At 50.7% G+C, this 14,875-nt stretch overlaps 1 protein-coding gene across 1 annotated transcript in view; it reads right to left on the bottom strand.

The window, feature by feature from the left end:
* Positions 1–14,327, bottom strand: part of LOC138833124 (legumain-like) — a 31,257-nt gene extending 16,930 nt beyond the window's left edge. Inside the window, exons 1-2 of the mRNA XM_070031470.1 lie at positions 14,209–14,327; positions 8,135–8,301 (exon numbers count right to left, since the gene is read on the bottom strand). Of these exons, the coding sequence (XP_069887571.1) occupies positions 8,135–8,281 (147 nt within the window). The 5' untranslated portion in view covers positions 8,282–8,301; positions 14,209–14,327. The remainder of the gene's footprint in view (positions 1–8,134; positions 8,302–14,208) is intronic.
* Between the last annotated feature and the right edge of the window lie 548 nt (positions 14,328–14,875).

Genomic DNA, 14,875 nt, shown 5'->3' with positions numbered 1-14,875 from the left:
TTACTGAAAAACATAAAAAAGATAATCTCCAGGCCTAAGTTCAAAGCTGAATACTTCTAAGAACTAAAGACATAAATAATAATTTAAAACACACACAAGTGAGGTGACATAAACACACACAGTTCCTGGCCCGCAGAGAAGAGAAACACTGCTTTCCTGTTTGAGATGACACTGGCTGCCTTTCACATCATGGAAATCATTTGAGGACAGAAGGGAAAAAACATTGCCTAACTTTCTGCCCACATAGAGTCCATTGTCCTTCCTGGGACAAAAGCTTGAAGAGGCGTGGAGGGAAGGGAGAATCCCCCCCTGCCAGAAAGACAGCCTGGACCAGAGCTTTCTAGAAACACTAAGGCAAAAGAATAAAACCTTTTCTTTGTATAAGCTAATGATCCCAGGTACTTTGTGCTGGAGACAGAAGATCATGAGTCAGAAAGAGCTCAAGTTCATGGATCAGGAGATTGAAAACTATAAAAGTGATCATGAAAGAAATGATGAACAGGCTTGTTTTGGAAAATTAAGAGGATCCAAACATGTACATGGAATTGCAAAAGTGCACAACCAACTTGAGAAAGAACAAAGGTGGGACCCTTTCACTCTGACTTCAAAATGACCCTGGGAAAAGGCTGGCCTCTCACTGAAGGCCGGGAAAGGTCAGGGATGGATCGAGCCATATGGGACAAGTTAGATCATCAGAAAGTTGGAGGCTGACTCTCCTCTCATGCCCTACAAAAAAACTACCTCAGAATGGATCAAGGACTTAAAGGCACCAATAAAATGTGCACAAGACAACAAAAGAGAGTATTTGGGCATCTAGAACTATAAACTTCAAAGATGGCGTAGATATGACAAGAAAAGCTTGTCCTTTAGAAGAAGCTCATCAAAAACATAAAATTTAGAAGGAGCTCATCAAAAACATAAAATTCTCCGGGTACCCCAGCTCACCCCTGTAATCTTAGCTACTCAGGAGGCTGAGACCTGAGGATCAGAGTTCAAAGCCAGCCCAGTAGGAACATCCATGAGACTCTTATCTCTAATTAACCACCAGAAAACCAGAAGTTGTGCTGTGGCTCAAGTAGTAGAGGGCTGGCCTTGAGCTGAAGAGCTGAGGGACAGCACCCAGGCCCAGAGTTCAAGACCCATGACGAACCAAAAAAAAAAAAAAAAAGTAAAATTCTAGAGCATCCAAAGATACTACTGAGGGGCTGGGAAGGTGGCTTAGTGGTAGAATGCTTGCCTGGCATGTATGAAGTTCTCAGTGTCACATAAACAGAAAAAGCCAGAAGTAGTGCTGTGGCTCAAATGGTAGAGCATTAGCCTTGAGCAAAGAGAGGCTCAGGGACAATGCCCAGGCCCTGAGTTCAAGCCCCAGGACCCAGGACTGGGAGGGGGAGCGGAGACAGTATCAACTGGTGGTACAGCTTACAGTGGCAGAGCTCTCCCATGGCATGTACAAGGGCCTGGGTTTGACCCCCCCGCCCCCGCCTTCCAGTACCAGAGAAGACAATGGGACTCCATGGAGTGAATGAAAAGACAAGCAATGGGTGAGTGGGGCAGATCTGCAGAGCACACATCTGGCAGAGGACTCGTACCCAGACACGTGTAAGTCTTGCGCCTCAGCAAGACTTCATCAACTGAATCGAAGATTTGAATAAACATTTCTCCTAAGACATGCGTGGCTAGAAGCACATGAAAAAGATGCTCAATGCCATTACTCATTAAGGAAATGCAAACTCAAACCACAATGAGATTGGCTTCCCAACCAGACAGAATCCGAGAACCAGGACCTCGTCCACTGCTGCGCAAGTGTCAAATGGTGCAGACATGGAGAAACCATTTAATAGCTTCTTTAAAATGGGAAGAGGACTGAACTTAGGGCCTCATGTTTGCTGGGTCTTTAGCTTGCCTTTTAGTCTATTACTCAGTGAAGCTTTCTCATGGACTTTCCTGTCTAGGCCAACCACAGTCCAAGATCCCCCTACCTCTGTCTCCCAAGTAGCTGGGATTACAGGTATGCACCCCCACACCCAGCCCTAAACTGACAGAGGTTTAAGGGGAGCTAGTGCGGTGTTGTTCTCCTGCTCCATAATCCACATTGCCAGCGGCTTGTGCCCATCTTACAGGGGGTGTGAGCTCAGGATGGTGAGGGTTCGACCCCAGGCCTTCCGTCCCTCGCTCCACACCCAGAGTGCTGCAGAAGAGGCTGTGGCTCTTCTCTCTCCAGCCCCAGACACTGGGGCGCCTTTACCTATGTAAAGCTGAAGGCGTTCTGTGCTGAGTCAAGTATGCAATGAAAGTAGAGCTTGACCAGCTCAGACAGTTGGGAAATTATGTCTAAGAGGCTCCCATCTGTCCTGCCTGCATTTCCTCCTGGAAATCAGCAGAGCCCTGTGAGGTAAGGCTACAGGATTGAGCAAGACCTCATGCGAGGGCTGGGCGGTGGTGAGCAGCCATGGCTCTGCCCTGGCTGCAGTGAGTCGTCCGGCAGTCTCTCGGGGGCATCTCCAGCCCCCACAGACGCCCACCCCAGCACTGGGAGCGCCGGGAGCTAATTGGCTGGGAGCAAAAGCTCCTTACATCTGGCATGCTCCAGTCCAGGGAAGGGAAGCTTCACAGCCCCTCCCCTCCCGACAGGCGTGCGGTGTGCCCAGCCGCTGTGCTGTCAGGCGCTGGGGCTCTGCAGCACATCCCTGCACCCTCTGCCGCCGCCGCTGGCTCCACAGAGACCGATGATGTCATCAACCTACAAAAGTGAACCGATGATGCCATCTGTTCACTCTAAGCCCGCAGGTGAAGTGCAGAGCAGCATGACACGTGGGGTGGTACAAGGCCATAGTCTGGTCCTTCTGGGATCCCATGCCGCCTCAGGCAGGTGTGGGAACAGCCCAGCAGCACCCCTGCAGCTCTGCCCCATGACACACCTTCAGCCTGTCACCCACAAAGCCACAGGATTTACTGTCTCGTGGGTGTGTGTGTGTGTGTGTGTGTGTGTGTGTGTGTGTGTGTGTGTGTTCCTGGGATTTGAACTCTGGGCCTGGGCACTGTCCCGCAGCTCTTCAGTTCAACACTAGCACTCTACCACTTAAACCACAGCACCGATTTCTAGCGGTTTATTGGAGATAAAACTGGCTTTGAACCTTGATCCTCAGATCTCAGCCTCGTGGATAGCTAGGATTATAGATGTGAGCACCAGTGCCCAGCTGTCGAAGTTTGCCTCCTCCCATCTTGAGGCAAGCAGCAGCAGTGAGGCGGCCCAACTTCTCTATGGGATTCTGAGTGGCTACCTTCCCTCAAAGGGAAGGAAGGGGGCGCTGTTAACTGGCCGTCAGCTCCCAGCCTGACCATGAAGGCCTCCCTGACTCCAGCTTTCCAGCCTACTTCTCCCCACCTCCCTTCTGCATCCCCAGCTATCTGGACCACGTGCTGTCCTCATCTACCCCGGGACAGGCTTCTTCCTTTCTAGCAGGATCAGGAGATTCCCTGAGTCAGAAATCCCTATTCTCTCAACAGGAACTGGTTTGAACATGACCATGTGATGGAATTTTTGCCAGCCACACTAGAGGCCAAGTCCCCCTCCTCCATTTGCTCCCAGCAAAAAGGTTTGGGGTCTGATTAAAAGAGGCAGGAAGAGGGGCTGGGAAGGTAGCTCAGTGGTAGAGCACTTGCCTTGCATGCTCGAGGCCCTGGGTTCGATTCCTCAGCACCACATAAGTAAAAAGCTGGAAGTGGAGCTGTGACTCAAGTGGTAGAGCGCTAGCCTTGAGCTGAAGAGCTGAGGGACAGCGCCCAGGCCCAGAGTTCAGGCCCCACGACCGGACCCAAAAAAAAAAAAAAAAAGAGGCAGGAAGATAACATACACAGATGGCCTCTTTTCCTCTACAAGGTTTTTGGGTTTGGGGGGTTTGGTTTTTTTTTGTCGGTCATAGGGCTTGAACTCTGGGCTTGGGCACTGTCCCTGTGCTCTTCAGCTCAAGGCGAGCGCTCTACTGCTTGAGTCACAGCGCCACTTCCGGTTTTCTGGTGGTTTATTGCAGATAAGAGTCTCACGGACTTTCCTGCCTGGGCTGGCTTTGAACCATGATCCTCAGATCTCAGCCTCCTAAGTAGCTAGGATTACAGGTGTGAGCCACCGGCACCAGGCTTGGATTTCTTAACAGTAAAGAAAGGAAATGTGAGAGCAAAACCTGATAATGTCATGCTCAGAAGCCTGTGTCCCCGGACCAGAGCAGACATGAACACACTATGGAGCCAAACTGCCAGGGCTCAAATCCAGGCTCCCTCCCTTACCAGCTGTGTGACTTTAAAGAAGCTACCTAGCCTCTCTGTGGCTCAGTTTAGCCATTCTAAAATGGGTCTGCAGCTAGGGCCATTCTCTGAGGATCAAGTGAGAAAATAAGCAAGCGCTCACGAGCAGCGTTCTTTACCAGACAGCGCCTTGGGTGAGCCGCAATCCCAGCCTCCGACTCAGGCACACCCCAGGGCGGCCAGGGGGCCACGGCGGGGCGTGCTGCTCCTGGCTCATTCTGGAAGGAGCCCCCCTCCCCCATCCTCCCAGCGCCAGCGTCCTCTTCCCAGCCCTGGTCCAGCTCGGCTGCACCTGCTCCACAGGCTCCCATTCTCCAGGATGGAGACTGGCCTCCCCCCTCCCTCCACGCCCTAGCACGGGGCTTACAGAGATGCCCTCCAGACTCAGCTCAGGGCACTTAACGCAGAAGGCACCGCTACTTGGCCAGGGAGCCAAATGGAAAAGAGTGAGCCAAGTCCATGGAGACAGAAAAAACACTAGAGTCTGTGGGAATGGAGCCACACTGATGCAGCCCGGCAAACGCAAACCAATGAATACACAGTTGAAACATTGATGGGGGGGGTGGGGGGAGAGCTTACGAAGTCTCCAGAGTCAAAGCACATGCTGCTGGCTGGCTGGGGACAGCGCCAGGTCAGCAGGGACACGGCACACAGCTCATCTATCCCCACAGTCACGAAGCCACCGCGCTCACCATCACAGCCACAGTGCCATGATCCTCCCACACTGGGGACAAAGATAGGTTGTCAGTGGCCGTGCCTTACTCATTTCCTTTCTCTCTGCACATTTCACCGCTTGCCTGGATAAACTAGTAGATTTCTTGCTCGCAGTTGGTGCTCTTCCACTTGAGCCAGGCCTCCAGTCTGGCTTTTTACTAGTTAATTGGAGATATAGTCTTGGGGGCTTTCCTACCCAAGCTGGTTTCAAACCATGATCCTCTGGATCTCAGTCTTCCTGAGTAGCGAGGATTTATCTACTGGCTAAGGGACAATTAGGTAATAATAATAATAATGTTTAACTGACATATCTTTTTAAGTTGGTTGGGTTTTGTGTGTTTTAATTGTTATTATAAAGGTGATGGACAGAGGGGCTGCAGTTACGTAAGTCAGGTAAAGAGTACATTTCTTTTTGGACAATGTCATTCCTCTACTCGCTGTCTTCATTTCTCTCTCCCATCCCAGCCACAAGTTCATTTTCCACAGTGTCTGGCGGTACCACTGCAGCACTTGGTCACCCTTTGTCCCTCTACTTCTGTGTCCCCCTCACCCACCCAAAGACAAGTAAACAAACAAGATGAAAAGAAAACAAAAACAGCAACAAAGAAAAAAACCTCTTGCTTCCATTTCCTGGAGTTTGGTTTGATAAGTACTATTTTATACAATCAGATGCACGTAGCATTGCATCTTTGGGTTCCTCCCCTAAGAGTGTCCTCCTTTGGTGTCACTGTGTGTGATGTCTAGAGTCCTCTATCATTTACCATGTCCCCTTATACTTTAGAGCTAGCCTCCGCGTGAGAGAAAATGTGCGCTGTTTGTATCTCTGAGATTGGTTAAATTGGTTGTTTAAAAGCCAACTTGGAGCTGGGAAGGTGGCTCAGTGGTAGAGTGCTTGCCTAGCATGCATGAAGCCCTGGGTTCCATTCCTCAGTACCACAGAAACAGAAAAAGCCAGAAGGGGCGCTGTGGCTCAAGTGGTAGAGTGCTAGCCTTGAGCCAAAGAAGCTCAGGGACAGTGCCCAGGCCCTGAGTTGAAGCCTTAAGACTGGCAAAAAAAAAAAAAAAGCCAACCTGATGAGCCAGTGGGTTCATGACCTGTGACCTGTCTTTATCTTTCTCCCTGGAGGTTGCTCCTCACCCTGTGGGGCAGGTCTGTGGTTAAACATTAAATTTTAAAAAGGATTGCTTTGCCTTAATAACTTTTTACTCAAGTCAGATTTCCTGTTTGGCTAGCACTCCAAAACCACACAAGAAATGAGGTATAAGCAGAGAAATCAACCTCCTGCCCCTCCCAGGAGTGCAGATGGGGACGGGAGGGGGGGGGCAGGGGGAAGTGTCCCCGTCCTGCCCCAGGGCGGCCAGGGACACAAGTTAGCACCTGCACTGTCCAACATGGCAGCCACTAGCCCCTTGTGGCACATGAGCCCTTTGAATGTGGCCATGCAAACGGACTCATCAGGAGCCGTGAACATAAGGCCTCTGATTATTAAGTTGATACTGATGATGTGTTGAAATCCTGTTTGGGCATCCCAGTTTAAATGAGATCTTCCAGCTTATTTCACCTTATTTATTTAAATGTTTTAAAAACATAAAAACACAGCTACTTGACCAGGTACCAGTGGCTCACGCCTGTAATGCTAGCTACTCAAGAAGCTGAGATCTGAGGATCAAGACTCAAAGCCAGGGCTGGGAATGTGGCTTAGTGGTAGGGTGCTTGCCTAGCATGCATGTAACCCTGGGTTCGATTCCTCTGTACCATACAAAGAAAAAGCCAGAAGTGACACTCTGGCTCAAGTGGTAGAGTGCTAGCCTTGAGCAAAAGAAGCTCAGAGACAGTGCCCAGGCCCTGAGTTCAAGCCCCAGGACTGGCAAAATAAAATAATGACTTCACTGAGATATATAATTCCAGAACATTCTGACTATCCCAGAGCATTCCCCATTCTGCCCCATTCTTGGCCACTTTTGAAGACATACATATTTTAGCAGCACTGGGCTTCGAACTCAGGGCCCATGATTACCAGTCAGGTGCCCTTTCCCTTGAGCCATACACTCTCAGCCCCAGCAACCTTTATATCTCTATAGATTTCCCCAATTGGAACTTTCATTGCAATGGAATCATAAAATAAGTGGTCTCTGGGACTGCCTTCTTAGCATTAAGTGCATCATATTCATATGAAAGCAAGTATAATGACTCCATCCCTATTTTGACGGCTGAGTAATATTCCGTGGCTTTTCTCGGGTTTCTCCACCCATTGGTTGATGGACATTTGAGTGACTCTGGTCTCTTGCTATTCGGACTAAAGCTGATAGGAACAATCATGAATAGGGCATATAACTCAGAGAAGAATCGCTGGGTCACAGGGTGAGTTCACAATTCACCTCTTGAGAAAGAGCCAGAGAACTTCCAGAGTGGCTGCACCAGTGCACATTTCCCTAGGCGGCGTCCATCCTACCAGCCTGGACATGCTGTATCACCTGCAATGGCCACCTCCTCTATCCAGGTCTCAGTCTCGGACCTTCTCTACAAAACCAACGACACTGGGTCTCAACCCAGCTGGGTTTGCTGTCGGAGACCTCTGGCCGTGTCAAGGTGTTTTAGGGTGTCACTGGGGAATGAATGGGCAACGCTGATATCATATCCAGTAGAGGCCAGAGACGCCGCTAAACATCTAACAATGCACAGCACAGGCCAGCAACAAAAAACAATGACCTACATCTAACCAGCACCAAGACCGGGAGGAGGGAATGCCCACGTTAGATGCAGGTGCTGCTGAGAACCTGCCACTGTCCCCACAGTGACACTTTCCAATATGCCACGTGATCATTTACCAAGTTACGACACGCACGGCATAGCAGCAGTGAGTGAACGCTCCCGTTTCTCTGCCCCTTGCCAACCCGCAGCACTCTGCCAGCCCCACAGGCGTGCAGAAGGCTTTTCTAGCCCATGCCTGTAATCTCAGCCATCAGGAGGCAGAGACAGAAAAAAAATCTCTGCATCCTTCTAGGATAGCCGAGACCCCATCTCAAATCAAGCCAAGTCTTTTCTACTAGGAATAGTTCCAACTGGTCAGTTTCTTCCTTGCCTGCATCGTTAGCAGAAGAGTCTCATTCTTACCTGGTGCCGGTAATTATACCAGCCATTGGAGCCCGCCACAATCACCACCCAGTGCTTGCCCCCGTCCTCGGGGTCGTCCACGCCCACAGGAATGGCATCTGCACCCAGGACCAGGCTGAGAAGCAGCACCGCAGCGCTCTGCGCCATTCTGTGCCTCCGGAGTCCAACTGCAAAAGTCAGAGAAGCAAAGTGTACAGCCACGTATAAAGGACTGATAAGAACAAAGAACTTTAAGAAGGGAGGCACTGGTGGCTCACGCCTGTAATCCTTCTATTCAGGAGGCTGAGATCAGAGGATCAAGATTGGAAGCCAGCTGGGGCCGGAAAGTCTGTGAGAGGCTCATCTCCAATGAATCACCAAAAAAAAGTCTATCCTGGTTGACCATTAGCTCAGTCTTTGTCCTTGGAGGAGTTGTGGAGAATTGTTCTCACTTTATTACTAGAACAGAACAAAAACAAGGTGGTTTCCTGAATTTGGGCTGTTGGCTTTAAGATAAGACATTGCTTGTTGAGGGACCATCTGCCTTATAAGTCTGGTCATTCCAGGAACCTAAGGGGAGTGCAAAGAGACTGTGGCAGAGAATAGCTCAGATACGACGTTGGGGAACTTGTCATGAATTCACAGGACTCAGCAAAAGCATCTTTCAAGTTGTACCTGACATCTTTTGGTGGTTTTGGTTGGGGGGTGTGGGGGGTGGGGGGAGGGAGTTGTTGCTTTTTGTGTGTTTTATGTTCGACAGGGACCTAACTATGTAGCCCAGACTGGCCTGGAACTTCTGATCTTCCCACCTCTGTTTCCTGAGTACTGGGATTACAGGCAGGACCACCATGCCCAGTCTGAATTCACATTTCTTTTTTTTTTTTTTTTTTTTTTTTGGGTCCAGTTATGGGGCCTGAACTCTAGGCCTGGGCACTGTCCCTCAACTCTTCAGCTCAAGGCTAGCGCTCTACCACTTGAGCCATAGCACCATTTCCGGCTTTTTTTTCTTTTTGCTTATGTGGTGCTGAGGAATCGAACCCAGGGCCTCTGGCATGCAAGGCATGCACTCTACCACTGAGCCACCTTCCCAGCCCCCATGAATTCACATTTCTTATTTAGTATTTTTATTGTTATTATAAATGAGGTATACCAAGGGATGACATCTCTTTTTGGGCAATGTCGCCCCTTCTCTCACTGTCTCCCAGTTTTACCCTCCCAGCCCCACCCACAAGTTGTATATTCATTTTCAACAGAGTGGCCAGTACCATGGCTGCATTTGTTCACCCTTTGTCCCTACTTCTGTGCCCCCTGACCTTCCCAAAGATAAATACGCAACCAAAGAAGACAAAAAGAAAACCAAAACAGCAACAAAGGAAACAAAAACTTCTCATTTCCTGGAGAATTCACAGTTCTTTAGCCCCAGGGAAGTTCCATGGATGGGTAACTGCCATAAAAGGCCCTCAGATTTGCTTTCTATGGTTGTTCTAGGTAAGAAAGTAGACTTCACCAGACACAAGTGAGGGTGAGGTCAAAGATGGTCTCACGCCATGCAGGTTCCTCTCCAAGACTCAACCCTGTGCTAACTACGAAAGGGGCATGTAGAGGAATGTGTGAAGAAACAATCCAGAGTCCAGGCCACAGAGAACAAGAAACAAAACATGGAGGTCCCAGAGCACCCCACGGGAGTGTGGCACAGCTCTCGCCCAGCTCAGAGCTCACCCATTCTTTTAGTTTTTGGTCAGTCATGGGGCTTGAAGCCTAGGCGCTGTCCCTCAGCTCTTCAGCTCAAGGCTAGCGCTCTACCACTTGAGCCACAGCACCACTTATGGTTTTCTAATTGGAGAACAGAGAGAGTCTCATGGACTTGTTCCTGCCAGAGCTGGCTTTGAACTACGAACCTCAGATCTCAGCCTCCTGAGTGGCTAGGATTACAGGCGTGAGCCACCAGCTCCTGGCTAGAGCTCACACATCTGAGGCGCATTCCATTACTGCCAGTAACCAGCTCGTCTCAGAGCAGCTGGCCTAGGTCAGCAGCTTTCTGATCAGCTATTATATTCTTCATGACCAAGTCAAAGCACCAACGACATCATGAGTAATCCTGCAGCATCCCACGAGTCTCTCATTTGTAATCACAGGGAAAAGCTAAAGAGGAAGGGGTTCAGGCTGGGAAGGTGGCTCAGTGGTAGAGCGCTTGCCTTGCACGCATGAGGCCCTGGGTTCGATTCCTCAGCACCATATAAGCAAAAAGAAAAAAAGCCAGAAGTGGCGCTGTGGCTCAGGTGGTAGAGTGCTAGCCTTGGGCTGAAGAGCTGAGGGACAGCGTCTAGGCCCCACGACCGGACCCCCCCCCCAAAAAAAAAGAAAAAAGAGGAAGAGGTTCGAGGCCCTAGCTCACCTGGATCCCACAACTGCCTTCAACCTAGCCACAATCCATGAGCCCAATCCCAACACCCCCCAGCTCGTCTCCATCCTCCCAACATCCACCCCACAGTGTGGCCCAGCAGACACACGGCAGTCAGCCACAAGATGAAAATCAGAGACTGAGCAGATATTCCAGAGGGAAGGGGCAGGCCAGGTTGTCAGATGGGAATGACAGCCATTGGAGAAAGGTGGGGCTGAGACAAGGAAGATTACAACCAAAGGGGAAGGAATTCCTTTTCAATAGAGAAGACTGTAAGATGTGAAGAGCAAGTCTATTTGTAACAGCAAACCCACAACAAGTGGCCATTGCCTAGCCAAATCAGCCATGAGATGCTTTTGACAGGACGCTGGGAAATCTTTAAATACTATAGCTCACACCTGTAATCCCAGCAACTCAGGAGTTTGAGATCTGAAAATCAGAACCATCACTGGCAGACAAATCAAAGAGACTCTTATCTCCAGTTAACCAGCAAAAAAGGTAGAAGTGGAGGTGTGGCTCAAGTAGTAGAGCACCAGCCTTGAGTGAAAAAGCTAAGCTAAAGTAGGATGCCCTGAGTTCAAGCCCCAGTACTGGGAGGGAAAAAAATGCAACTAAAGCAAAATTTGACTAGATCTTTCTTTCTTTCTTTCTTTCTTTGTCAGTCATGGGGCTTGAACTCAAGGCCTGGGCACTATCTCTGAGTGTTTTTGCTCAAGGCTAACACAAAGAGCCATAACACCACTTCCTCACAAAGTTATCTTTGTATTTGATTTAGGTTACTTTATCTTTTTAAGAGAGAGATAGAGAATGAGTGATTCAATGGCAAACTAGACTCTAGATTTAATAACCTTTGAAGTCCACCGGATTCAGGTTCCACAAAAACTAAGTTCTGAGTCTCAAATGCAAATAATTCCTGGCTACCAGCAGGAAAATGATTCTGTCTGTGGGTGGTCTATGCATTGTTTTCCCAAGACCAGCTTTCCTCCTGTTTGTATTTCTACTCAAAATTACCCATGGGGGGGGGGGGGGGGGTAGGAGGAGGGGATGGTACACTGACCAAGCCACAATTCCTCCCCAAACTTCCTCATGCACAGTTAAGAAAATCTTTTTTTCTTTTTTTTCTTTTTATTTTTTGGCAAGTCCCAGGGCTTGAACTCATGGCTTGGGCCCTGTCCCTGAACTTCTTTTGCTCAAGGCTAGCACTCTACCACTTGAGCCACAGCACCACATCCAACTTTTTCTGTTTCTGTGGTACTAAGGAATTGAACCCAAGGCTTCTCGCCTGCTAGGCAAGGACTCTACCACTGAGCCACATTCCCAGCCCCCAGTGAACATATATTAAAGATTTTCTTGGGCTGGGAATGTGGCTCAGTGGTAGAGTGCTTGCCTAGCATGCATGAAGCTCCGGTTACATTCCTAAACAGAAAAGGCCAGAAATGGCACTGTGGTTCAAGTGGTAGAGTGCTAGCCTTGAGCAAAAAGAATCTCAGGGACAGTGCCCAGGCCCCTGATTTCAAGCCCCAGGACCGGCAAAAAATAAAATACATACATACATACATACGTGTGTGTGTGTGTGTGTGTGTGTGTGTGTGTGTGTGTGTTCACTGCTTTATGGTACTAGTACTGAGGCCTGAACTCAAGGCCTTGCCCTCTTGCTTAGCTATTTTGCTCAAGGCTAGAGGAGCCATAGCCCCACTAGCAGCTTTTTAGATCTCAGATCTGAATAGCTAGATAAGGCTTTATTTTAAACAAGGTGGCAATAAATTCAAACTTGCTTCTCTTCAGAAATCTCCAGGATTGGGCTGGGAAGGTGGCTTAGTGGTAGAGTGCTTGCCTAGCATGCATGAAGCACTGAGTTAAATTTCTAAGTACCAAGTAAACAGAAAAAATGGAAGTAGCCAGAAACTAACAAAAAAAAAAAAATGCTTACTGTGAGCTAAGCACCCAGCAGAGGCTCACCTATAATACTAGTTATTCAGGAGGCTGAGATATGAGGATAGTGGTTTGAAACCAGCCCAGGCACACAAATCCATAAGACAGAAGTAGCAGAGCTGGAGCTCAAGTGGTAGAGATCTAGCCTTGAAAGAAAAAGCTAAGGGATAGCACTCAGCCCCGGGGTTGAAGCCCCAGTACAGGCCCAAAACAACAACAACAACAAAAAACCCTCACTGTAAAATAGCCTGGTGCCTCTGGGTACTACATGTTTTGATCCTATCAAGTGGCTGTGAATGGGGATGAACGGGTCCCATTTAGGACAGTATAAAAAAACTGTGGATGTTTGCACAGCAACAGAATAGGCTGACATCCTCTCGGAGGAAAAACCTACTACTAAGTAACACATGGCGGCATTACTGGACACGGTCTGTTCTACTTCCTCAACAGATCATCCCTCCCTCGCCCTCTCCCTCTCCCCCTCCCCTCCTCTCCCTTCCACTGCTACCATGTATAAAACTCACCACCATTCTCCCTGAGACCACTGCGTCTAGCTCTCTGTCTTTTCTACCCTGCAAAGTATCTGAGACACAGAGCTCCTTGGGAAGCAGTCTCGAGGGCATTATTCAAGACAGCACCCACACTCCATCCACCACCCGACCCGCTTCACAGGCTCCACCACTGCAGCTACAAAAGCAGGGTGGTCTCCGCGTCTTCCCCTCGCTGTTTCTCCACGGATGAAACCCTCTCCTGCACCTCACCAGCTCCTGCCCAGCCCTCCACCTCCACTCAGCAAAGGTCCCTGCATGGTGACACATGCCTGTCATGCCAGCACTCAGGAGACTGAGGCAGGTGACTGGCTAGGCTGGGCGACGGAGAGAATTCGAGACCATTCTGGACTAGGAAAACAAGACTCGGTCTTAAAAACAAAAGCTTAGAAACGCTCAAAGGGAGCTGGCTTTGTTGACCTAGGGGTAAGGAAAGCTGGCCCATTCTGGTCACTCGATACCCCAGGGTGAGATTCCAACCCTGCACACCCATTTTCACCCAGGAGACAAAGCGCGTGAGCCAGAGTTCCTCCTAACAGCCCCCCAGCTGGGGCCAGGCTGGGGCGGTCGGGGAGGCCAGAGTTCCTCCTAGCAGCCCCCCAGCCGGGGCCAGGCTGGGGCGGTCGGAGAGGGGGCAGCGCCCGGCTGGCCAGGCCGGACGCGTTCCTGGAATTCCCACCGCCGCAACTCGGGAAGATCGGGGCGCCGCGGACCCCCGGCGGGACTCCCGGGGTATTTCTGCTGTGCGCCCCACAGGTCCTCCACCACCACCATCCCCTCCGCTCTGAAAGCACCGCCGCCAGAACTCTCCCGAGAGCGGCCCCGACCCCGGCCCCGCCCGACACCTCCCCAGTGCGGGGGAGGGGGGGCGGAGGAAGGCCGGACGCGCTTAGCCCTGCGTGGCTTCCTTGTGTGCCTCAGTTTCTCCCCTTTTGTCAAAGCACGCATGCGCGACGCGAGAGCCCTCCCCGCCGGCACCACCCCGCAGCACTCAGGGCCGGGAGGTGGCGGGACGTCCCCCAGGGAATCCTCGGATTCCTGTCCAGCAGTGGTCGGGGAACGCGAAAAAACCCCGCACGCGAGGCCAAGGGTGGTGGCAGCCGGCGCCTCGCCCGCAGCCCGGGTCCCGATCTTCCCCCCGCCCTCTCCATCTCCTCCTCTCACCCCCGAGCCTGGGTCTCGGGCCCCGATCGCCCCTCCCCGCCCGCGGTTACCTGCGCGGGTGGCGCCGGCTGCGGGGACGACGAGAGCGTGAGAACCCCTCCGACGCCCGCCCTGCTGAGATTGAACCGCAGCGCCGCCGCTCCCTGCGCTGGGCCTGCTGCTCCGCGGTGATTGGTGGGACGGAAGGGTGGGGCACCTGGGAGAACCAATAGGAACCGAGAATAAGGCCGGCCAGGAGGACTACAAATCCCAGCGTCCCAGGGCGGTGCTCCCGGGCCCCGGCTGGGAGGCTGGGACTTTGGCCGGGCTTGGGGTTCCTTACCTGGGGCAGACCCGGACTCAGGGGAGGTGAAAGGTCAAGCTGATCTCCTGATTTCCAACCTGGTGATGGATTGGAGCTACCTAGGGGATCTTTCAGATTTAGTGAAGCGCACTTGTCATCTTTATGGATTGTGCCTGGAGTTTTAGAAGTTCTAAAGGAATACCAGGAGATCCGAGTGTGCAAAACCATTTAATCCTACACAACAACCCTTGGAGAGATGGACAAGATCCTGGAGATAGGTTTTCCCTGGGTTACAATACGTCTTAAGCGGTCAGACCAGAATCAGGACCTCAGCGGTCCAATTGCTGAGTCCTTTGCTCTCAATCCCTAAACAATACTACTTCCCAAGAGGATTTAGTTGGTATTGTTACAGGGTGTTTTCTTTTAGTGCAACA

Source organism: Dipodomys merriami, unplaced genomic scaffold (genome assembly GCF_024711535.1).
Source record: "Dipodomys merriami isolate MVZ:Mamm:240054 unplaced genomic scaffold, mDipMer1.0.p SCAF_200, whole genome shotgun sequence".
Lineage (NCBI taxonomy): Eukaryota > Metazoa > Chordata > Mammalia > Rodentia > Heteromyidae > Dipodomys > Dipodomys merriami.
The sequence above is the reverse complement of the archived record's forward strand: the minus strand, read 5'-3'. Positions and strand labels throughout refer to the sequence as shown.